Raw genomic sequence first — 23,735 nt, 5'->3', positions numbered from 1 at the left:
GCTGGAGATGAGTTGTAATTCCGAGAGATCTTTAGCCACCACCTGGAGGATGGCAACCCTAATATCTACACTAGCAACAACACCCGTTGTGTGAAAAAATACAACAGGCTCTAGAAAACTCCCAACGGCAAGCAGGTGCTTGACTGCAGGCTGGAGGCCAGATTCGAAGGTCAGGGAGGGGAGGCGAGAGGAGGGGAGGCGTGCTTAGCCACCAATTCAATGCCCCCCCCCCCTCGGCAGCAAGTAGGCGCTTTGCAGGGGCCTTGAGGGCTGAGTTGTTGGCAATATGCCTGCAGGGGGATAACAAGTGAGTCACGGCCAATACAGCTTGCCTTTTATATTATCTACATGAATGGGATGTCCAATAAACCACCCAACAGGGTTTGGATTGCTGAAATCTGAAAAGAGAGCACAAACTAAGCTAAAATGAACCAAATCATGCCGTGTTAAATGATGCAGAAATGACATAGCAGGATCATGCTTGTAGCAACAGACAAGAGTTTGATTGCTCTGTGGACACTGGAACTCAGGACTTCCCAGACATAATCCAGCGTTCTGACCACTATACCACACCGGCTGTGGTTTCATTTTTTAAAAAAAACAACTGGAAACTGAAAATCCTGGGAAAAGTCCCGGTAACTCTGGAGGCAGGAGTCAGCTGGAACTAGGGCAGTTTCTTTAAACATCTGCTTGTTGCATGGAGTCACCGAGAGGAACATATCACGTATCCTCCGAACACATGACAGTCAAAAATAGGTCCCGGTTGCATTAAAGGCAGCCAGTCAGAAATAAGGGCACCCGCTGCTTCTGACAGAGGAGGGCGGAGAGGCAGAAAGGGAAAGCTCACAGCATGCCCTCACACCCCGAGGAGATCTGAAGCCTTCGCTTCAAAAGATGCAGCTTTCCATAACAGAGAATACACAATTTGCCCACTGAGGGATCAGAAAGCCCTCAAGAGCACCGGCTGGCAAGCTGAGGTTTCTTTCAGAATTCGAAAAGGACCTGCTGGGGCCAGTTCCTCATGAAGTGCGATGTTAACGTGTTCATAGTGACCATCAACCATAAAAGATCTTCCCCCTCTCCTCCCTTTTGGCACTCCGCACAGTATACAAATTTGCATTCCTAAACGCCTTTTAAAAAAGTAGCATTCTAGTCCTCATGAATGTTGATTTGGGGGAAAGATGTTCTGCCTCTGTCTCGTCAAAAAGCCACTGGGAGAACAGGAATGTTGTATCTATCTAATGATACAACAGGAATGTTGTATCTATCTAATGTCTTCCCTTGAACTTTTGTTCCCGCCTCTGGTCTTTAAGACTAGTGGCTAGTGGTAGAGAATAAAGTTAGTGGGAATGGCATAACCAGTTAAAACTATCTGGTGTTCAAGACATAACCAGTTAAAGGATCCTGGTGGGGGCGGAAAGTACCATAAAGTCATGGCTGACTTATGGTACCCCCTGTTGGGGTTTTCAAGGCAAGGGACTCACAGAGGTGGTTCACCATTGCCTGCCTCTGCAGCCCTGGTCTTCCTTGGAGGTCTCCCATCCAATTACTAACCAAGGCTGACCCTGCTTAGCTTCCAAGGTCGGGCTTGCCTGGGCCACCCAGGTCAGGGGAAAATATCCTAGTGTAGCTGGTTTGGGGGAAAGGCCTTTCTTTGCCTAAGGATATGGAGAGTTTTTGCCAGTCAGAGGAGGTAATACTGAGCTAAACAGAACAGAAGTCTGGCTCAGAGGAAAGGAGCATTGTGAATCCACAACCAAAGCTGTGTTTATGCTGTGACTGTGCAGAAAAACACACAGAGAGGGAATGTCACACGGAATTCACCTTCCTAAGAATCTCACTGTTCTTTTCCTTTCTTTTAAAAATAGCAAGTTTCTAGTTCTTACAACTATGAAAAAATCCTAAGGACTAGAAACTTGCTTTCTTTTTCTACTCCTTGTATCTGACGAAGGGAGCTTTGAGTCTCTCTACACAAAACATCTTAAACAGGGATGCTCAAGTGTAGAGAGATGCAATGTTAGCCAGGAAGAGTAGTTTAAAAAGACAGAGCTGGTGGAGATCGCTCCTCAGAGGGTTTTTAAATTTCATCTTCACCTCCCCAAAGGCTCTGTCAATTTCACCTCTCCAGTCTAAAACTGCCTGGGATCGCAACTAGAGGGCAGCAAGGAATGGAAATGGGCTGGAGCTGCCTTCCAGAGCTGGGCTTGGACCTGGAGAGGTTATCATAGGCTGAAGTTTCTCTTCTGGCATTTCACAGATCCTTCACAAAGCTCCAGTGTATAGCAAAGCCTTTGCCCTGCTGCCTGGTTCTGCCTTTTTAAACTACTCTAGTGTAGAGAGATGAAATTGACAGAGCCTTCAGGGAAAATAACAAACCCTCTGAGGACTGATCTCTGCCAGCTCTGTCTTTTTAAACTATGCTTCCTGGATAACATTACATCTCCTTACACTTGAGCGTCACTGTGTAAGATGTCTTGTGTAGAGAGACTCTTTGACTCTCAAAAGCTCATACCTTTGAAATCTAGTTGGTCTTGGACCTGGATCTTGCTCTATGAAAAATAATCTGAAAAAATGTGGGCAATACCTGGCAAATTCAGAAGCCAGAGAGTTGACTGCAAAAGTTTTCCAGTAGGACACCTCAGTCCCTTTCCTATGACTGGCAAAGCCCCTCCCTGAGGATGCAAAATATGCTAAATAAATTTAACTTTATTCAGGTTGCAGAATTCAGATTCTTTGGCAGTGCATGTCGTACAGTGCTGCCTTTTCCTATGCTATCTTGCCCCATCAATCTCACTGCATTGTTTATTGCTGTGCCTTATATTATTTTATTGCATTGGGTTTTTTTTTTAAATCCTTGGTCTACAATAGGGAGGAAAAGGGGGTATTCAGTGAGAGAAAGAAGCATGCCCTCGTCATCTTCTTTCACTCGGGTTGCAGGCTCTGCCTAAGTTCTCCAAGTCTGTGAAGCCAGAAAGCGTGAGTGTGGCAGAAGGTGGGGGATGGGAAGAGGGAGCTAATCAAAACCAAACCAACCCGTTTGCTCCTCCTGGGATGTTTAAACTCACAACCGCTCTGTCATGCCGGCCCGTCCAGAGCAATGCCTGACAGGCTGCCCAGCAAAAGCCATTTCCTCCTTGTTCCCCAGGGTGGGCCCTCCAAAAGAAACATCCGCTCAAGTAGCGTTGCCGTGGCTTTCCGTTAGCAAATGTTTGCAGCCAGGCCAGAACAGAAGATCAATTTTGCTTGCTAGATTCACAGGCATTTCTTTGCTGAAGATGAAGAACCAAAGCAAGTCTCAAATTCCTGGCCAGGGGACTCCCAAAGAGTTCCCCTCCAGACTGGAATTAAAATTCCTTGGTGTTACCCTAAACAAGTTCCTCTCCAAGACACCACTATGGTTCCCCCCATGAGTTCTCCATCAAGGTAGACTTCTGGTTCCTCTGACGGGCAGATGTAGGGCAGGTGACACAAGTGGTTATCTGAGGTGCCAGACTCAAGGCTTGCCTGTTGTGGCCTGCATTCAAATGAAGGCAAGTACTGGAAAAGGTGCCAGCTGGTCTGAGTTACCAACCTTCACATAGATCCTGGGGCTCTCCCCAAAATTACAGCTGATCCCCAGACTACGGAGATCTGTTCTCCTCAAAAAAAAGGCTACTTCAGAGGGTAGACTCTATGGTACAGCATCGATTGGCCGGTGAAATACCTCCCCAAATTCCTCCGCCACAGGCTTGACCTCCAAATCTCCAGGAATTTCCCAGGCCAAAGTTGGCAACCTTGCATTAAGCATGCACGCTCACTTGGAATGAACTCCTGAGATTGCATGTACAGATCTCATCGGGTCTTTTCAGAGGGAGATTTTCCTGCATTTTGGATGCCAAGAAAGATGATGAATTGAAAACAAGGACATGAGAGAGATTGGAGAAAACGGCAGGTCAGCCCCCAAACTGTAGAAAAACATCTGAGTGAAAAGACGGATGGCCTTCTCTAATGTAAAGGAGATCAGCTTGTAGGGGAAGACCTTGGACCAGGCCTCTGCTTTGGGAATGAAGTGCACCAGAGGTCCCACTCAGTATAAGGCAGTTTCCTATCATCAAGTCAACACTCGAAAATACCACCAATGAATTATCAAGATGGGTAGCCATGTTAGACTGTCTGTAGCAGTAGAAAAGAGCAAGAGTCCAGTAGCACCTAGAAGACTAACAAAATCTGTGGTAGGGTTTCAGCTTTTGTGAGTCACAGCTCACTTCTTCAGATACATCTGAAGAAGTGAGCTGTGACTCACGAAAGCTCATGCCTCATGGAAGCTCCCACCTGACCACAAATTTTGTTAGTCTTAAAGGTGCTACTGGACTCTTGCTCTTTGCTACCACCAACGAATGAGTTTGCATGGACACATATATGAGTTGGAGATAAGCTTTCACGAGATGCCTCTTGAAAGCTTATTCCGTGGAAATTTTGGTCTCTAAGCTGCTACTGGACTCAAGCCTTGCTCTTCTACTGTGGACCAACACAGCTAGCCACCGGAAAATACTCTAGCAGTGAAATCCTAAGAAGAGTTACTCCAGTCTAAGCCCATTGAAAATCAATGGGTTTAGATTGGAGTAATTCTGCTTAGGATTTAACTATAAGAGGTGCTTTGTACCCGATACTTAGCTCACTGAAGAATTTAACAGAACTGGAGAAAGTATGGAAAAGGGCAATAAAAACAATGAGAACTTATGGTTATACCTTGCACTTGTATATAGCATTTGCCATTTCCAAAGCGCTTCACATACGATATTATTACAGTAATTATAAGCAAGAGCCTTGTAAGGTAGGCCAGTGCATTTATTCCCATATTATAGATGATGGGAGGACAACTGAGGTGGAAAGAGAGCGGCTTTCTTAAGGCCGGCAAAGGAGTTTATGAGAACTGAGCTTTGAGCTGCCCAGATCACAAGTTCATTCATTCTCATGGGCAGCCATGTGCCACCATCTCTTTACATACGAAGCGGTCTTAGATTTCTGGGGCACCTTGCCCGTTGTTATTGGCCCTGGCTGGCAGCAGCCCTTCACGTCTTTGCTAGCTCTACAGCCCGCGATCCAGAGATGCCAAGGACTGAATCGGGAGGCTTCAACTGATGATATCGTATTCACTTACGGTATGTAATCCGCCTTGGCTCTCAGTGAGAAAGGTGGACTATGGATAAACAATAATGATGATAATAATTCTGCATGCAGAGTGGTTGCTCTGCCACCGAGCCACCAACCCCTTCCTAAAACCGCCTGATACAGAGGCATGTGGCTGGTCCATCTAATGCAAGATTGTCAGTTCTCATTGGTAGCAGCAAGTTTGTAAGATTTTTCCCAGCCTTGATAGCCGAGATTTAAAAAATAGGGATCCAACCTGCTAAGTACAATGCTTGTATTCTACCACTGAGGTATGCTCCTTTCCTTGTAGGCAAGCTGAAGAGTGTGGGGCATTTTAATGCAGAAAAAGAGACCTTTCACATGTAGGGCGGGGGGGGGGGGAGAAAAGAACATGACGGAGGTTTCTTAAAATTAGGGAAACTGTGCAGGAAAAGGAAATTTCCCTCCTGCTCTCATAATCCTAAAATTCCAGGTCACCCCACATAGCTGCTCAGTGACAGGTACGATGCTGGCAACCAAAAGTAACTATTTGAAAATGAAAACGACGGTGGGTTTTAGCCCAAAATGATCAGATCTCTTTGCAGGAGAGGTCTGGTTAAGGTGAAGAGCCATAGTAGGAAAATTGAACCTCTGTGTACAGAGGCAGTCTACCTTGAATGCCAGATTCTGGGTGGGAAACAACAGGGGAGAAGGCCACCACCACTTGCTTGCGAGAGTTGGGCTGTCTGAGGTCAGGAAGCAGGATGCTGAGCTCGAGGGACCCTCTGTCTGCACTAAGGTGGGCAACTGGATGTTAGCCTGCCTTAGTGCACATGTGCAGTTAGAGACAGAACAGTGTGCGATGCGATCTTCCTAAATAGATGCCGATGCCTAAGTGGAGCTGTCTGGAATGGGACGCTGAACTTGGGTCTGATTTAGCAAGCTAAACTCTTGTTCTTATTCAAATGGGGCGGGGTACTTGGAAAGAAGCTCGCAAGCAGAAACACAGCAGCAGAAGGGCGGACTAAAGAGAGACTCCCTTACCTTGCAGCTGAGCAGAAAGCGCCTCTTGTTGCTGTTTGTATTTCAAAGCCAGAGCCTCTGCTGCCTTCACCTTCTGCTGGAGATGGTTGTACAGAAAAGCTCCGGAGCCCAGGCAGGCCAGGGCCACAAGGCAAAATCCAGTTTGCAACAGGCCCTTTTGCCTCCTGGTGCACAAGCCAGTCCCCATCACCGGCTCCTGGGGCCACAAGATTTCCTGCCTATTTCCTTCGCTGCTGTAGCATCTGGCAGCCAAGTGTCAGCGCTCAGCCCTCCCTGCCACTCTTCTCTGAAGCCTCCCCTGCACCGGATCGGTCTCTCTTCTCTGCACTGGTCCAGAGCAGCTTGTCAATCTTCATAGTCCGTTGACAATGAAAGGGTGTGGAGGGATAAATCTGTAATCTCAGAAAGGTGTGTTTGCAGCTAGAAACTTTCAGAGCTTTCTCTCTTTTTTGGGGGGGGGGGAAAGGGGGGAAACTGGATTTTGCTGCTTTCTACCAGAAGATCTTGGCTTCCTCGGTCTTCTTATTCCTGTTCGCCACCAGGTACAGTGAAGCAGGAGAAACTTTTTTCAACACTTCATTTTTTCTGGCGCTGCAAAGAAGAGAGGTCGGTTTCAATAGATGCGCGCGCAATAAAGTTGCGGGGTTCCTAAAGCGTTCGGCGGAGTTCCCGCGCCTTAAGCAACTTCCTTCCCCCGCCCCAAACAGGGGGGAAAATATTGAGGCATCCGGGAGGCAACGAATCCCCCCGCGCGCGCCCCCCCTCTCCGTCTCCCTCCCTTCAGACTTGCAAAGGCAAAAAAGGGCCGGGGGCTGAAACCGACCAGGAAACCGACCAGGAAACTGACCCGAGGACCTGGACGCGGCTGCCGGCGGGCGCCCTTCCCTCGGCGCGGAGAGTTAAAGCGCCGGTGGCGGCAGCAGCGGCTTGGAAGGAGGGCGGCGAGAGGCGGAGAGGGGCAGTTTTGCCATTTGGAGCGAGGTTAGGGAAAGAAGGATGCGGAGCTGGGCGGAGCTGAACTAGGAAGGAAAGGGGGGAGCATCAGAGAAAAAGGGGCTGGGCGTGGAGGGGGGGAGGAGGAGGGCGGGGAGGGCGGGCAGAAGCGAAAATTAATTAGTCGTGCGATGGAGGGGGGGGGGGCGCTGGGAGGCGCCGCTGGCCGCACTGGGGCGCCCTTCCCCGCCCAACTTGCCTAGGATTGGATTGCGCAAAGCCCGGCGAGGCAGTTTGGGACTTACTTCGGAGTAAACGTGCACAGGCTGGCTCAAACTGGGGTTTCCTCCCCCCCCTCGTTCTTTTCTGTGTTTCTGTGCATGTGGGAGACAGCGTTCAAAGGTATACTGCCCCTGAACCTGGAGGATTTATTTTTTTACTTACTTACTTTATTTCATTTATACCCTGCTTTTCTCCTCAATAGGAACTCAGAGCGGCTTACGCTCTCTTCCGTTTTATCCTCACAACCACCCTGGGAGGTAGGTTAGGCGGAGAGGGTGTGACTGGTCCAAGGTCAACCAGCCGCTTTCCATGCCAGAGCGGGGATTTGAACTTGGGACTCTCAGATCCTAGTCTGACACTCTAACCATTACACAACACTGGCTCCAAGTTCCAGTCTTTGCTCCCGGGGGCTACTTCTAAGCAGGAAAACAGACGAGTAAGGGACTGTTAATCTCCTCTTTCTCGCTGCTGTACTCCCACATCATATTAGAAACAGCTGTGTTTTAGGGACAAATTATTTATATTATTTTATGTCATTTATAGTCCTCCTTTCTCACTGAGACTCAAAGTGGATTACATTGTGTGAGATTAGTACAGTCAGTATCAAGGGCATTTCCATAAACAATGCCATAAGATGAATAAAGTTTACAAATAAATAGCATTAGCAAGAATCCAATACAGAGTTGAAGAAATGCTGAAACAGAACATAAGCAATTCTAGGGCTGACATTAGGCAACATGAAGCACAGGTAGCTCATAGGAGCACATATTTAAAGCAACAGTTAGTTGCATAAGGCAACATAGTGGTGAAATCTAAGGTCCTTACATATTTGGATTGCAATTGTGAATCATACTTATCTCACAGAGGTGGATTACTTGTGCCTGGACTATAAAACTTCGGAGCAGAGGGGGACGAGACATGATTAAATATTCTTCTGCATAAAAAAGCATAAAATGTTGGCCTGTCATTGAGAGGGGCTCTAGCAGAGCTTTCTCTAAGAGATGCTGCTTTTCTTGGATAAAATATTCCTCCCCGCCAAAAAATAAAATTAAAAATCCTCTGCACTTAGAAAGCTAGCATGTCAGGGAGAAGTGTTCTAAACCAGGTGTCTTCCTAACATACTCCTTTTCTATACACAGGGGATTAATAAAATGTGTGTTCATACAGGCCCCCCACCACACCCTGCACTTGGAAATCTAGCATGTCAGGAACACATTTCCTCCCTGGTTTGCTCCCTGATATTCTTTGTTTACTATGCGTGTAGTTTTTAAAAATGTATATATGAACATGCCGGTACATTTCATTGTGTGAGCTCCTCTCCAACCTCTGAAGCAGGGCAGCCTGTGCTATAAACTGTACCCTTCCCACTAGCCAAGTGGATGAAACTGTGGCCAGTCCTGAATGCAGGGGGATAAGCCTAGAGAGAGCCAGTTTGGTGTTGTGGTTAAGAGCGGCAGGACTCTAATCTGGAGAGCCAGGTTTGATTCCCCACTCCTCTGCCTGAAGCCAGCTGGGCAACTTTGGGTGAGTCACAGCTCTCTGCACCAAAGTGCAATGTCCACATTGCAGAAGGGAAGGAGAAAGATGACAGGCCAAGACTAGTTACCAGCTGAGTCTAAGGCAGCAGGGAATTTTAACCAGGGACTCCCGTGGTACATCTCAGTAATAATATTATGATTCTATTGAGTTCTGGGAATAGGAACGTGGCCAATGCCTTTTAAGCCCCCCAGCACTTCTGTTCGCTTCTCCTTGTCCAGCAAATGCAAAGTTACTCTGCTGTGGAATCGATGGGAACGCCGAGCTCTGCAAACAGGCAAGATCAATATTTCAGACTGATTATGAGGCCGGTTTTCATTGGCATGTTTATTGCCTGGGTGTATTTCTAGCTCCATCAAGGCTGGAAGATGGAAGAGTTTTCAGAAGATGGACGCTCCTTCCACGGCCGGCCACTCCATTTAATGGGCCAGCAGAGAAGTAAGATGTTCGTTTGCCTGATTTCTTTTCTAAGAATCGTGCAGAGACCGTGAAAGTGTGGATCCTTCTAGTACAGCATCCTTCTTCCAGCAGTGGACAGCCAAATACCTCTCGGAAGGTCACAAACAGGACATGCAGGTGGCGGCCATTTCCTGTTGCTTATTCATAGCATCTGGTGTGCAGAGATATACTGCCTCTAAGCATGGAGGTTCCAGTCTTAGCTATCATGACAAATAGCAGCTAAAAGACCTCTCTGCATTTATCTATAAGAGCATAAAAATTGCCATCCTATTTCATCTTGGCTTATTAATAAAATAAAATTTGGTGCTTTCTATTAAATTACCTTGCTCTATCAGATGGGAAATCCATCAGGTCTGTCCAACATCCTGTTTTTGACAGCCAAATGCCTCTGGAAGTTCACAAAGAGGGCATGATAGGGCTGGTCTACCTACCGCTGTTGGCTTTGTCTGTTGTTCCTTCTAGCCGACGTAGACTGTCTCTGATCATGGAGGCTCCATTAGCAATTACAACTAAAAGCTGTTGAAATCCAGCCCATTTGTACACACTGTTTTCAGCACAGTTGAAGGGTTCGCCTTTTATAAGAACAAATGTTAAGAAAAGCATTTACCACATTGTTTGCCTTGGGGTAGGAAGGACTGAATGTTCTTTCTTTTGTTTCTTTTTACATTAATTTACAATTTGGTCAAAGGTTTCAGTTCTCTGCTTTCACTGTTTATTTCGTAGAATCCTTTTTATTGGGTATTTGTGCTGTACAGTTTTTATATACCATTTATGCATGCAGTGCACATTATTTAAACAAATATGTGTGGCATTGATTTTCCGATGTACAAACCACATTGGAAAACGTGCATGTTTGATGGGGAAATTCAGTGCAAGGAAACAGAAAACGATGCAAAATTAACAATTCACTGATTGGTTTAGATAAAGGAAAAGAGAAATTGAAATGGGGATTTCAGATCAAAATACAGAGGATATGAAAGTCAAACTCATCTTCACCCTGCTGCACTATTTTTTTGTAGAAAATTAACGATAACACCACCCACGGGCCATCTTTGGTACCCTTGTAGGGCTGGAGATTTGACACTGGCTTTGGAGAGGTTGGTGCCAACTCGTTTGAGGATGGAATTGTGCGGTGCATGTCAAAGGACATTTACTCAAAAGTAAATGCCACTTTGTTTAAAGAGAGCACCAGTTTACTCCAGCGCTAAATTCACCACTAAAGATGGCTGGCAACATCTGGCTGCGGAGCGGCCAGATGTTCAGCGGTATATTTATCCTGTGGCTGCAACAGCAGGGAAATCTTGAGTGTGGAGAAAAGACTGAAATGGTATCTTCTCCCTCCACATACTTTTAGTCCTTGCTTAGATTCAGGCTTTGATGCCACAACACAGACAGCCCTGACTCTTTCCAAGGCAGAAGTTTGAATCATTTTGAGTCTGTATCTAGGCAGCTCAGTTCGGTAGGTCGTGATGCTTTGTGCCCCTGGTGCCATATTCCAAAGGTGTCAGTTCTCCCTAATAAACGAAACATTCTTTTGAAAGTCTGCCATCTCACCCTGGAAAATCCTCTTTTTAATTTGGCTCCTCTCCCTCATGCAAGGGGCATCCTCATTTTTTTTTCTTGCACTGATTTCTGTTTCCTTGCACACAGTCTTCCCGCAAGACGTTCTCATTTTCAACCCCTTTTATGTATCAATAAATGAGCACCATACAAAATATACATGTACATATGGTGAATGGATCAGCCACAGTGATCAACTGAGTGGAAAATCGAGGCAAAATGCATCAAAAAATACAACTTAACCTACAAAACCACTACTGGAACAGGGGCTGGCTCGTCCCGGTTGCAAAAGACAGCAAAATCAGGCCACCTGCCGGTAAGATTGAGGTTTCTCTCTCTCTATATATATATAAATTAAGGGGGTTCCCTAGCTATGCAGAAAAATACAACTTTGTAGCTTAACTGCAGAACTAACCCCCCCCCCCCCAATGGCCCGATGTGAACTGGGCATGCCCCAGAAGCCGCAAGGTGCCAAGAGCAGGCAAGGGGAAATTCAACGGCGGAAGCCCCAGAGGATGAGTGCATTACAGCAGCCTTGCTTTCCTAGTATTTCCCTTGTGTTCTCTACCTATACATGCCCCGCGAAGTCTCTGGAACTCCTGGATCCTTTAGGTTTCAGTCTGGGAAGGGAGCAGAGCATTAACTGCAACCACAGCCTCTTCTTTTGTTCACTCTTACCTCACAAACTGGGGTTGGAACTGAGCAAGGAGTCCTTGGCCGCAAGTCGGAAGGCTATCGGGGGCTGTTTTAGTGATTCTGGGGCCCTTCACAAAAATCCAAGATGGGGCCCAAGAATCACTTCCCCCCCCCCCGCCAAGGCTAAGCAAGGGGTGGCACTTGCCCCATGCAAGGGGAACAGGAGCCCCTAGAAGCCAGCTGGCGAAGTTCCAGATAGGGCAATCACAAGCAGCCGCTGCGGCAAGCCCGCTGCCCCAAGTCCCAGATGGGGAGGACTTCAGTGGCGGCAGAAGCTTGCTCTTTCTTCCCCCTCTTCCTTTGGGGGTGCTGGAGCTGCGGGTGGTCAGGGCAGCTGCCTCTGTGGCCCATTGGCTAAGATTTTTTTCCCCCTGCAGGGGCGTGGATATTGAAGCAAGATCAATATAGCGGTTTGGGTCCCCAGCGTGATGCTGTATCTGCAAAATAAAGGCATATCATTAAGGACAAAGAGCAGACACAGAGCACGTAATGAACAGTCAACTGTTATTTATTTCCACCTACCTGTGTGTACATCTGGTGGCCTTCTTGTGTAGTTGTCCCGGTGTGTATGTGAAGAGTTGGATTTACACTCCATGGAACGCTACTAGAACATTCCACGAGAAGATGTATTATTGGGTTAATTTCGAGGATATTTCCATAAACAATGCCATAGGGTAAATCAACTCAAGTTTACAAAGACATAGCATTGGTACGAATCCAATACAAATAGTCTTTACTGAGTTTATTCCCGAGTAAACGTGCCTAGGATTGCAGCTTTCGTTTCCTGATTTCCTAGGCAATTCAGATCGATTTTGTAATTCCATTTTCTGCAATGCTTGACATAATACATCCATTACTTTTTTTTGCAGTCTCTGTTTTGTAATCCTAGTTCTATTGCATTGCTTATTAGATCCCTCCTGCTATTTGATTTGCATCATTTCGCACCTTGTAATCCACCTCGAGTCTCAGGGAGAAATGCCGGCTTTAAAAAAAGCGAACGAATCAAGTCGCACTCGATGTCCAATCTGTGACTTGTTTGAAAGCGTCTTGAGAGGAGGAGAGACGTGAGAGCAACACCTGGGCCAGGTGTTTTGCATCTGTGCTGAGAATTGTGTTTTCCCTTCCTGTTACTCAATAAAGTGTGTGTGTGTCCAAAACAGGAACTCACATAGAGGGCACCCAATGAGTCTATGAGCAGCCCAAGAAGATGTTGTTGCTTTACTGGCTTATTTATAGCGTTTTTTCTGTTGCAAGACATTTTGAGTCCCTTCAAAGAGAAAGCCAGGTACAATCAGAGCTTTGATCTTAGCATCAGGAGTAAGATCCTTTACGTTCAAAGGGGTGTTACACCCTTAGTAAATGTGTGTAAGATTGCAGCAATGCAACCTGATCCAGTGCATGTTTACTCAGATGTAAAGTCCAGTGCTCAAATTATGGTTGGAAAAGTGGGAGGGGGCATAAGGAAACCCACAAAACTCCCTCTTCTTTAAGTGCAAGATTTGGGTCCAGTAGCACCTTAGAGATCAACTAGATTTCCAGGGTTTGACTCTTGAAAGCTCCTACCTTGGAAATCTAGTTGGTCTCTAAGGTGCTACTGGACCCAAATCTTGCTCTTCTACTAGAGTCAAACACAGCTATCCACCTGAAATTATCTTCTCTAAATGTTTATTATATATCCTACTTTTTAGACAAAAAACTGGCTGCCAAAGAAGCTGAATGTCCTGACCTGGATAGCCCAGGTGAGCCTGATCTCGTTAGATCTGATGCTAAGCAGGGTCAGCCTGGGTTAGTAATTGGATGGGAGACCTCCAACGAAGACCAGAACTGCAGAAGCGGGCAATGACAAACCACCTCTGTTAGTCTCTTGCCATGAAAACCCCACCAGGGGTGGCTATAAGTCAACTATATAATAATAACACTCAATTCATATATACTGCCCTTCAGGACAACTTAACACCCACACAAAGTGTGTTATTATAATCTTTACAACAATCACCCTGTGAGGTGGGTGGGGCTAAGAGAGCTCTGAGAGAGCTGTGACTGACCCAAGGTCACCCAGCTGGCTTCAAGCGGAGGAGCGGGGAACCAAACCCAGTTCTGAAGATTAGAGTCCTGCTGCTCTTAACCACTACATCAAACTGGCTGACTTGGAGGCAGGATTTCATTTTTTTTTGTCAAGAGGCTGAATACAAGGGCATTATGGTTCAAAGAGCAGTGCAGAGATGCAACAGGCAGCCTCCTTTTGGGGCAGTGCTTTCAGCTCAGTGAGGGTTTTGATGGCTTAGCCAACTGGTGTCTTGAATTACCCTAGCAATTCTCTCATAACACATCATTTAGGTATAAAGGTTGGAGGCACAGGAGCTAGGAAACAAAGTTGGCTATTCCAAGGAGGAATGTGTTTGAGAGCTCAATCCTCACTGGAGCAAATCAATTATATCTCAGCCAGGCATCCTCCAGGCTTCCTGCCGGCTGCTTTTTAAGAAGCCAGAGGCCCCGCGGGCAGCAACCCGGAGAGCAGGCTGCATCTCCTGAAAATATGCAGAAGCAGTCGTCCTCTGCCTCATAACCCAGCACAGGCGATGTGCATTTTTATGAAGATCAGGGACAAGTTCTCGCTCCCAGCGGTAATAAAAAAGACATTTAGCAAGAAGCCACGGCAAAGCTGGACACGGGTCTTCTGCATAGGTGGCAAGCCTTTTGCATCCCTTCTCCATTGCATTCTGGGAAAGGGGGCCAAAAAAGAGGATGCACATACAGAGTTTCCCAGGGTTGGCAGAGATGCGCTTGCAGATTTGGAATGCCACCATAGATGAGGAGTGCACGTTTGTTTCCTAGCAAATGAAACAAATAATAAAACGGGGGGTGCTCTTAACCACTACACCAAACTGGCTCAAGTGCACCGTGATGCTATGAGGAAGCAGGGCACAGGAGGTAACCCTGATTTTCAACAGCATTGAACCCAGCGCAGATGACCTGTAGGGCAATGGCCATAAGAAAATACTCTAGGTTTAGTTTGAGACACCCTCGCTTGAAACAGAAATTGAATCCAATGTGCATTCTAAATAGCAGCTGTGGCTTATATCAGCACTGGAGTTGTTCCTATGTTGTCGGGTCAGCTGTGGAGTTTTGTGGACACTGGGGCGTTAGGTGTTCAACAGCCCCTCCATTCCAGCACCTGCCTCCCTACAGCCACGGCCACTTTCCTCCACAATTTCAACCCTCTTCTTCTAGAATATCCCACCCTCCCTTCCAAAGAGTTCAGGACAGCAGCATACGTGGTTCCCCTGTAAGGAGGCCCAAGCTGAAATAGACAGTGAGTGGCCCAAAGTCACCCAGTAAGCTTAGTGGCTGTGTAAGGATTTGAACCCACACCTTCCAAGCCCTAGTCCAACAATCTATAACTCCCACCATCACACTAGTTCTCATGCCTGCATGGAAGGGAGGTATTGCATTTGCACAAATCCTGGTTAGGCCTGACCATCTTTGAGGAAGGCAACAGACTGCGAGGGAAAGAGAGGGATGCATTAACTGAACTAAAAGCAGGTGAATCAGCACCGAAGATGAAGAAAAGGAGCTGGAAAAGAATGTGACATTTGAATTATATTAAAGCCTGGAGAAGAGTTATGAGCCTCAGCATCATTTGGATTCATTTTTTATTATGGTATTTATTGATGTGTTTGGCGCTTTCCTGAGCAACGGGAGCAGAATTCACAGGCGCCCTGCTCTTTGGGGAGATTACAAGGTCTATTTTGACCCAGACAGAATGGGACAGAGAGGAAGGGTTGCCAAGATCCTGCCCACAAAGGGCCTTGAGTTACTGGTAAAAAGATTTGTAAAGGTTGGTGGAGAGGATAGCGTACAGGGCCGCAAAGCCAAGGCAAGAAATCTTTCTCTTATTAATCAGCCAGAGCCAATTTTATTTGGCGACAGGTAATTTATTGGTGCAGAGACCTGGGCCGTTTCCACACAGCTTACCTTCCCTCGGAACGACCTGGAACATCGCGCAAAAAACATGGAAGATGTTCCGTGTCGTTCCAAGGGAAGGTAAGCCGTGTGGAAACGGCCCTGGCCTTGGTTTTGTGGTCTGAAGCCATTTTGGTCAAGTGCGGTTCAGCGACTAGAGTGTCAGGCCCAGGATATGGAAAGATCCAGGTTAAAATCCCCCCTCAACCCCCTTTGGGCAAGTTTCCCCCTCTCTGCCTGACCTACCTCACAGGGTTGTTTTGAGGATGAAATAGGGGAAGGTGGAAACCAGATGGGCCATCCTGGGCCATTTCCAGATGGCTTACCTGCACCCGGGACGTCGCGCCATGTTTCAGATCGTGCCGGGGAAAACGTGAAATATCGCGTTTTCTCGTGCGAGTTTTGCGCGATGTCGCGCAAAACTCGCGCGAGAAAATGCAATATTTCGCGTTTTCCCCGGCATGATCCGAAACGTGGCACGACGTCCCGGGTGCAGGTAAGCCATCTGGAAACGGCCCTGGCTCCTTGAGAGAAGGGAGGAATAAAAATTCCAATGATGACTATATAAATACACACCAAAGAAGACCTCGGCGCCTGCTTAAGAGTTGCTTTGACTCTAACACAGCAATCCTAAAAAGAATTACTGTAGTCTAAGCCCACCGATTTCAGTGGGCTTACTCTGGAGTAGCTCTTCTTAGGATTGCATTGTAAATATCCCTTCCTTTAGTATCCTTGAAAAGGAGTTTAGCAAGATGGAAATGGGTTAAAAGACAACATTAATAATCATACTAGGTTTAAGGCTGTCCCTCTGTGCCCATTACGGTCCTCTCACTGCCAACTTCTGGTTGTCCCCAGCTTAAGGTTGCACACTTGGCATCTACCAAACCCCAGTCTTTTTCAGTAGTAGCTTCTACCTTGTGGGACAGGCTCTCTGAGGAGGTAAGAAGAACATAATACTTAAAAGTTTTTAGGCTCTTCAGGTTTAAAATGGAATCTGAGACACAGATGGTTTGGGGGAGGGGTGGTTAATTTAATTGGGGGGAGGGTTAATCCCCAATCTGTCCTGGAAGTTTACTGGGTGACCTTGGGCCAGTCATATAAACTCAGCCTAACCTCCCTTGCAGGGTTGTTGTGAGGATAAAATGGAAAAGGGGAAGATGTTGCGAGCCATTGAGTTCCCATTGAGGAGAACGGTAGGGTATAAATGAACACAATAAATACATTTAATAAAGAACGCTCTCCCTGTTGGTTACAAAGTTATCTTAGAATGAGAACTCACCTTTTCCAGCAACCTACAAGTTAATTGAAATTGATCAACCAGATGGTGCACCTAGATACAGGATAACACATTATTATTATTTTTTTAAAAAGTGATTAGAAAGAACGTCCGTTTCCCTTACCTATGGCCCTTTGTTAGTCCTGCCGGTTTAGTTGTGCCGTTATGGTAAACACTGTGTAGCAGCAACATCTAGTGGTTCTCTGAACAGCTTTTCCCCAGCTGGCAAAGATATTGTTCCAAGCGTGCAAAGGAAATAAGGGACTCTACTGAGTTTCAGAACTTAAGAATCTCCGATGCAATTTTTTCCTGCCTTGTGCAAGTCAAAGCCAGTAAGCTTCATTGCTGCACATTTTTTCTATTTCTTTGTGCTAAATTTTCCTGTTAAATTTATGCAATTGTTAACAGTACTTTTCGCAAACATTGCACACAGATGGTATAAAGCCATAAAAGAAATTTGCTTGAAATAGCAGTGCTGGGAACAGGGGAGTCCCCATAGTTTTGCCTGTGCTGGATCACTCCCACCCCCAACTCTATTATTTATTTGATAAACTCTTTACTAGGGACAAAAGGCCATGTCTTTGTGCCACCCAGGCACAAATGAAAAGCCAAGCCCCTGCATTCTGCATTCAGCAGCAGCAGCAGCTTGCAAACATACCTTCAAGGGAAGCCCCAATCCGAGTGCTTTACAGTAGTCAAACTGGGAAACTCCAGACAGATGGATCTGCACCGCAAAATCAGAATGGTCAAGAAGAGTTGAGATCCTGAGCCCTAAATTCTGGTGGCAAAAGCCACAGCTAGCAGCAACTGATCTGCTTTTCAAAAAGCAGATTTGGATTCGACAACCCCATTTGGCTACTCACCGATGTTAAGAAGAAACAATAACCTTGCTCATAAACTGGCACCTTCCAGAATACTGGAATTAAAGATGATTCTGAATTTCTGAACCTTGGTGTTTTAGCCAAGAACTCCCCATTTGATTTTTCTCCTCTCTTCTCCAAGAGTCTTGATTTTCACGTCTTCCAGACTGAATGTTTCTTGCAAAAGATACACATTTTTCAATGCTATCTGTGCATCAATAAATCAGCATTATACCTCAGGCGTGCATTATGCGTATAAATGACTTTCATTTCACATATAAACGCTGTATAGATTAAAATCTGTCCAACATGCACCGAACCAAAACAACTGATAAAAATGTAAATAAATATGGAGGAGGGGGAAATCCTGAACGAGGAAGATTTGCTCATTCCAATGAGATTCACTTACAGTCATTGGAGATACTGTCCACATTCACACGTGCAGGGGAACAGATGTCAATGAGGTGGGAAACTGGACTGCACCACTTCAAACTGTGAAGGGGGGGGGGAGATCATTTTTTAATGTTTCTCATGTTTTTAAAAAAAACCTCCCTGAAAAGAGAAAACCACTCCTAAGAGGAGGAAGAACTTTTCTGTCTGCTCTGCAATGTTTCTGTTTGGTCAAAATGTCTGTAAGTAAATATAAATATAAATATAAATATAAATATAAATATAAATATAAATATAAATATAAATATAAATATAAATATAAATATAAATATAAATATAAATATAAATATAAATATAAAACCCACCACTTGCCATCTGAAGTGGTACCATCTTTCTGCTCCCTCTGAACTCTGCCACCAAATTCTCCCTGTTTGGGTCTAAGGCTTCGTTCACCCATGCAGGGGAATCCAATGGTAGACTGAGGGCCAAGCTACACATGACGAATGACACTTGAACAGCAAGTGTATTTCTCCCTGTTCACTTGCCCTCCACTCAATCCACTTGCCGTTCAAGTGTCATTCGTCATGTGTAGCTTGGCCCTGAGTTGGTAAAAGGGACCACGCCACTTAGGACTGCAGGTTCAGGATCACATTTTCAAACACTGCCCTCTGTGAAAAATTCCCTGCAAACAGAAAGCCATCCACCAAGTGAAGAGGGGGGGGGGTCAAATAACTGCTAGTTTTCTGTTTGCAGGGAGGGTTTTTTTAAAAACATGAAATTCAAAGCTGGAATCATCCACCACCTGCCACCTAAAAAAGCAGCCCATTTTACCACCTCATCCTCCTCTATCTCAGAGTAGGGTTGCCAATTGTGGTTGGGGAATTTCTCGAGATTCAGGAGTGGAATCTTGGGAGGGTGGAGTTTGGGAATGGGATAGCAGGGATGTGATGTCACTCTAGGACTTCCATTTCTCCCAGACTCTATGGTCTATCCACCCTCCAAAGTTGACATTTCGCCCAGGGGAACTGATCTCTCCAATGTGAAGTCACATTGTAGCCATTCTGACAGATCTCCACACCACGGCATTCTTGAAAAAGAAGGTTCAAAACAGGAGTAGAGCTAGCAGCATGTTGGACGAATAATGGACATCTGATCCTGGATTTATTACTATTACGGCTTGGAGTGCAGCTCTAGGAGATACGACCACTGCAGATCAGTTGGTCAGCTCGGTAACCCATAAGAACACATGCGACAAATCTGAAAAGACAAACTTAAGTATAAGGAAAGTAACAAACAAAATACTTACTGCTACTACTTACTGCTACTAGACTTACCTCTGAATCTGTAGTATACCAAAATCAACAACTGGGACGTGCGTCCAGCCGCTTCTGTAAGCACATTGAATGTGGAGATATGAAGAGCTTCTTTAGTCTTTATGGTCTTTTAACTGTGCAGTCCTAATAAAAGTAATAACAACAACAACATTTGATTTATATACCGCCCTTCAGGATGACTTAACACCCACCTGGAGTGGTTTACAAACTATGTTATCATTATCCCGACAACAAACACCCTGTGAGGTGGGTGGGGCTGAGAGAGCTCCAAGAAGCTGTGACTGAGCCAAGGTCACCCAGCTGGCTTCAAGAGGAGGAGTGGGGAATCAAACCCGGCTCTCCAGATTAGAGTCCTGCACTCTTAACCACTACACCAAACTGGCTCTCCAGTTACTCCAGACTGGAGTAACTCTGCTTGGGATTGCACTGTAAGAGCAGTAGACTGGGACTTTAAGATGTATAGGATGTGATCATGTTTATTAGTATTTATTACAGTATTTATTGGATATGTAGTGATATTTATAAGATTGGCTGATTCCGCACACATTGGATAATGCACTTTCAATGCACTTTAGCTATCATTTAGAAGTGGATTTTTTGTTTCACACTTGAAAAATTCAGTTCCAAATGATCTCTAAAGAGGATTCGAAGGGCATTATCCAACATGTGCGGAATCAGCCTCTAGAGTATGCATTTATTCACGTTGAGCACTGTGCACTTTCATTATTAAATTAAGGAATTGTAGATAAGTCATTTTCCCCAAGGAAGATTTTGTATCTTTAGGCAGAGATCTCCACACTCCACCTGGAAGTTGGCAGCCCGACCTCAGGGTCATCCAGAGGGGAGATATCCAGCAATGGCCCCACCTCTGCGCCGGCCCTTGTGCCTCTTGGAACTCCCTCCTTGAAGCCCAGCCGAATGGGCCATTCACGCCAAGGTCCTTTTGCACACAGTCAGCCTCAGTTCCTTTATCTGGGAAACTGGAGGCAATAAACACCATTATGATCCGGTAAATATTTACACTTCAGCTTGAAAAATAAGGGCCATTAAAGACAAATGTGTGGTGCAGCACAGAGAATATTTCACCTCCCCCGGCTCCCATCTTTACTCCTTTCCCCGCACCACACACAATGCTATCAATTCTCCCGAGGCAGATTAACTTTCTGAATGTTCCCGCTGATTGTCTCTCTGACTCCAAAAGGCAGTTGTGGGCTTTTTTTTCCACTTAAAATTTGCAATGAATTCCAGGCACCATCTCATATAGGTTGCAAGGGATGGTTCCGTCGTCTCCTACTCAGGTTTGTAAAGCTTTTTGCTTTGCTCCATGGTTCCAGCTTGTGGAATTCAGAGGCAGACTGCCTCTATACATGGAGGTTCTCTTTAGCTATCCAGCCATTGTGGTGTGGAGAGTGCCCTCAAGTCAGAGTTGACTTATGGTGACCCCTGCTGGGGTTTTCATGGCAAGAGACTATCAGAGGTGGTTTGCCATTGCCTGCCTCTGCAATCCCGGTCTTAATTTGTGCATGCTGTGCTGCTTGCCACATGAGGCTATTTCTCTGCCAGAGGCTGATGGACGAGACTGGTAGCATTCTGTTAGGGTGCTTGGGGCAAAATTGGCAAGATTTTAAATAGCCCTGCTCCTATGCCTCTAGCAGCAGCTGGACAGATACAGGCAAATTAAGCAACTAACGCTTCTCTTTACCATGCACATTTTTAATGTGGGGGTGCATTCAAATAAGCAGTCTGAAGTGGAGCAGTTTACCAAACTGCCTTAGGGTTCTGCCACCTCATTCTATATATAGGTGGATCAGGCTTGATGCGAAGGTGAGGTTGTTTTTTTTAAAATTGTGGTCATCTTGTGGCAGCTCTATTTCACACGAATACGTGAAGTTGCCTTATTCTGCTAAACCATAATTTGTCATAGGGCTAGGTAGTGGGGAAATGTCACCTACCCAATTTCTGCATTGAACTATTCGTCAAAAAGGAGCGCATCCCCAAATGGCAGAATCAGGGCTTTTTTTCAGCTGGAACGCGGTGGAACAGAGTTCCAGCACCTCTTGAAAATGGTCACATGGCCGGTGGCTCTGCCCCCAATCTCCAGACAGAGGGGAGTTTAGATAGCCCTCTGCGCCAGTGGCGCAGAGGGCAATCTAAACGCCCCTGTCTGGAGATCGGGGGCATGGCCACCTGCCATGTGACCATTTTCGCCACGGGTGATTTAAGCTTTTAAAAACTCCCTCCTTGTTCCAGCTGACCCAAAGTGACGTCATTGTGCGGTCCTGAGTTCCACCACTGAGTTCCACCACCTCTTTTCCCAGAAAAAAAGCCCTGGGCAGAATATATCATTTTGGGAAAAGAGACCTTGTAGGCTATTGTCTGACTGGTGTATGTTGCCAGAAATCATATTTTTCACGTGGCACTTTGCACATAAGTCTGAGCATTGCCTGTACCCAAACCTGTGGCTACAGTGATGACAGATCCATGGCCAGAGATACTCCTTCTATGCGGCAAAGCTCCATCAGTCAATGAACAAATTTTAGCATGTGGCTGAGTCTCCCTCCCGTGGCCAAATGGCATAGCGCAGGCCCCTAAAAACCAAGAGAAAGACAGTTGGTTAGTCTTAAAGGTGCTACTGGACTCTTTACTATTTTGCAACTGACTTATGGCGATCCCTGCTGGGGCTTTCAAGGCAACTGAGAAGCAGAGGTGGTTTGCCAGTGCCTTCCTCTACAGAGTCTTTCTTGGTGGCCTCCTGCTTAGTTTCCGAGATCAGGCTATACCGTGCCACCGTCCTTCCTCACTTGCTAAATACCATCCTATTAAACATCTATTAAAAGGTGAGTGTGACCCTCATGAGACAGCTGTTCTAGGCCAATATGGCAGTCCAAGGCTGCTTGCTGGGGAGCTTGATAACATTTTATGTGCTCTTATCACCTTGAATAAAGGCTGTAGTTTCTAAGTTGAAGCCTGAAGCCGGGGTTCCAGTTTGGTCCTTTAACCAAGAGGACTGTAGAGACTCTGTACTCAAGACATCTTACACGGGGATGCTCAAGTGACTTACTTTCTATGTGGTCTTATGTTCAAGTGTACTCTGTGTATCCACAATGGGAGAACAAGTGTAAGGTCTTTCACTCGAGCGTCCCTGTGTAAAATGTCTTGTGTAAGGAGACTTTTTCTAAAGAGACTGGCCCTTGGCAGACCAGCCAAATTGCACTCCACTCACCCCCAAGTGTTACCAAGAAACAACCTGTTGTTTCAGTGAATTCAAAGACACTATTTGCTGCAAGTTTATCTTCTTGGTTACACCTGTGTGTTGTTATTAAAAAAATCTAGTTGTATTGCTCTGACTGTTGAAAGGGTTTGACTTCAATCCTGCCATTCACATTTAAAGGTTGTATGCCTTTGAATGCTCAGTGGAGGGGGGAGCTTTCTGATCTGTTGTGGGTCTTCCAGGTGCATCTGGTTGGTTTAGGGTTACCAGATCAGGGTAGGGAAATTCCTGGAGATTTAGGTAGGGTGGAGTTTGGGGAGGGCTCAGCAGGGTCTAATGCCATAAAGTCCCCCTTCTACAGCATCCATTTTCTCCAGGGGAACTTATCTTTGTCATGTGTTGTACAATAGTGGTTAAGTGGCTGGGCTGTGAATCAGCCCTCTGCTGGTTCGCATCCCACTACTGCCATGAGCTCAGTGGGTAGACTTGGGTGAGCCTCTGCTCTCAGCCCCAGCTCCACAGCTGGGTTGTGGGGAATAATAATAATACAAACTTGTTCACCACTCTGAGTAGGGCACTAATATGTCTAGACTAATCTGTCTAGAACAGCTGCTGTAGCATAGTAGTTAATCAGCCCTCTGCTGCTTTGAATCCTACTACTGCCATAAGCTCTGCAGGTGGCCTTGGGTAAGCCGCTCCTCTTAGCCCCAGCTATATTGTGGGGATAATAATACAGCCTTGTTCACCACTCTGAGTAGGGCACTAATCTGTCTAATCTGTCTAGAACAGCTGCTGTAGGGCTAAGAATGCTATAGGGCTGTGAATCAGCACTCTGCTGGTTCGAATTCCACTACTGCTGTGAGCTCTGCAGGCAGCCTTGGGCGAGCCACTCCTCTCAGCCCAGCTCCCCAGCTGTATTGCGGGGATAAAAATAACACTTTGTTCACGTCTCTGAAGAAATCTTACACGAGTAGGATCAAGTGAAAGATCTTACACTTGTTCTCCCGTGTTGAATACACGTGCACTGCTAGGGAGACAGAGTGCGCTTGAATATAGGACCACACAGAAAGTAAGTCAGTGTA

At 46.0% G+C, this 23,735-nt stretch overlaps 1 protein-coding gene across 3 annotated transcripts in view; it reads right to left on the bottom strand.

Annotated features, from left to right (window-relative positions):
- LOC129344858 (Golgi integral membrane protein 4-like) overlaps positions 1–7,135 on the bottom strand; it is a 63,341-nt gene extending 56,206 nt beyond the window's left edge. For 2 of the 3 annotated variants that reach the window (XM_055001764.1, XM_055001766.1), the window contains exons 1-2: positions 7,001–7,135; positions 6,154–6,744 (exon numbers count right to left, since the gene is read on the bottom strand). In XM_055001764.1, coding sequence (XP_054857739.1) covers positions 6,154–6,340 — 187 coding nt within the window. In that variant the 5' untranslated portion in view covers positions 6,341–6,744; positions 7,001–7,135. Of the gene's footprint in view, positions 1–6,153; positions 6,745–6,988 lie in introns of all 3 variants that reach the window. The other variant, XM_055001765.1, reaches the window with a different exon arrangement.
- Between the last annotated feature and the right edge of the window lie 16,600 nt (positions 7,136–23,735).

The sequence above is a fragment of the Eublepharis macularius genome, chromosome 17, assembly GCF_028583425.1.
Source record: "Eublepharis macularius isolate TG4126 chromosome 17, MPM_Emac_v1.0, whole genome shotgun sequence".
Lineage (NCBI taxonomy): Eukaryota > Metazoa > Chordata > Lepidosauria > Squamata > Eublepharidae > Eublepharis > Eublepharis macularius.
The sequence above is the reverse complement of the archived record's forward strand: the minus strand, read 5'-3'. Positions and strand labels throughout refer to the sequence as shown.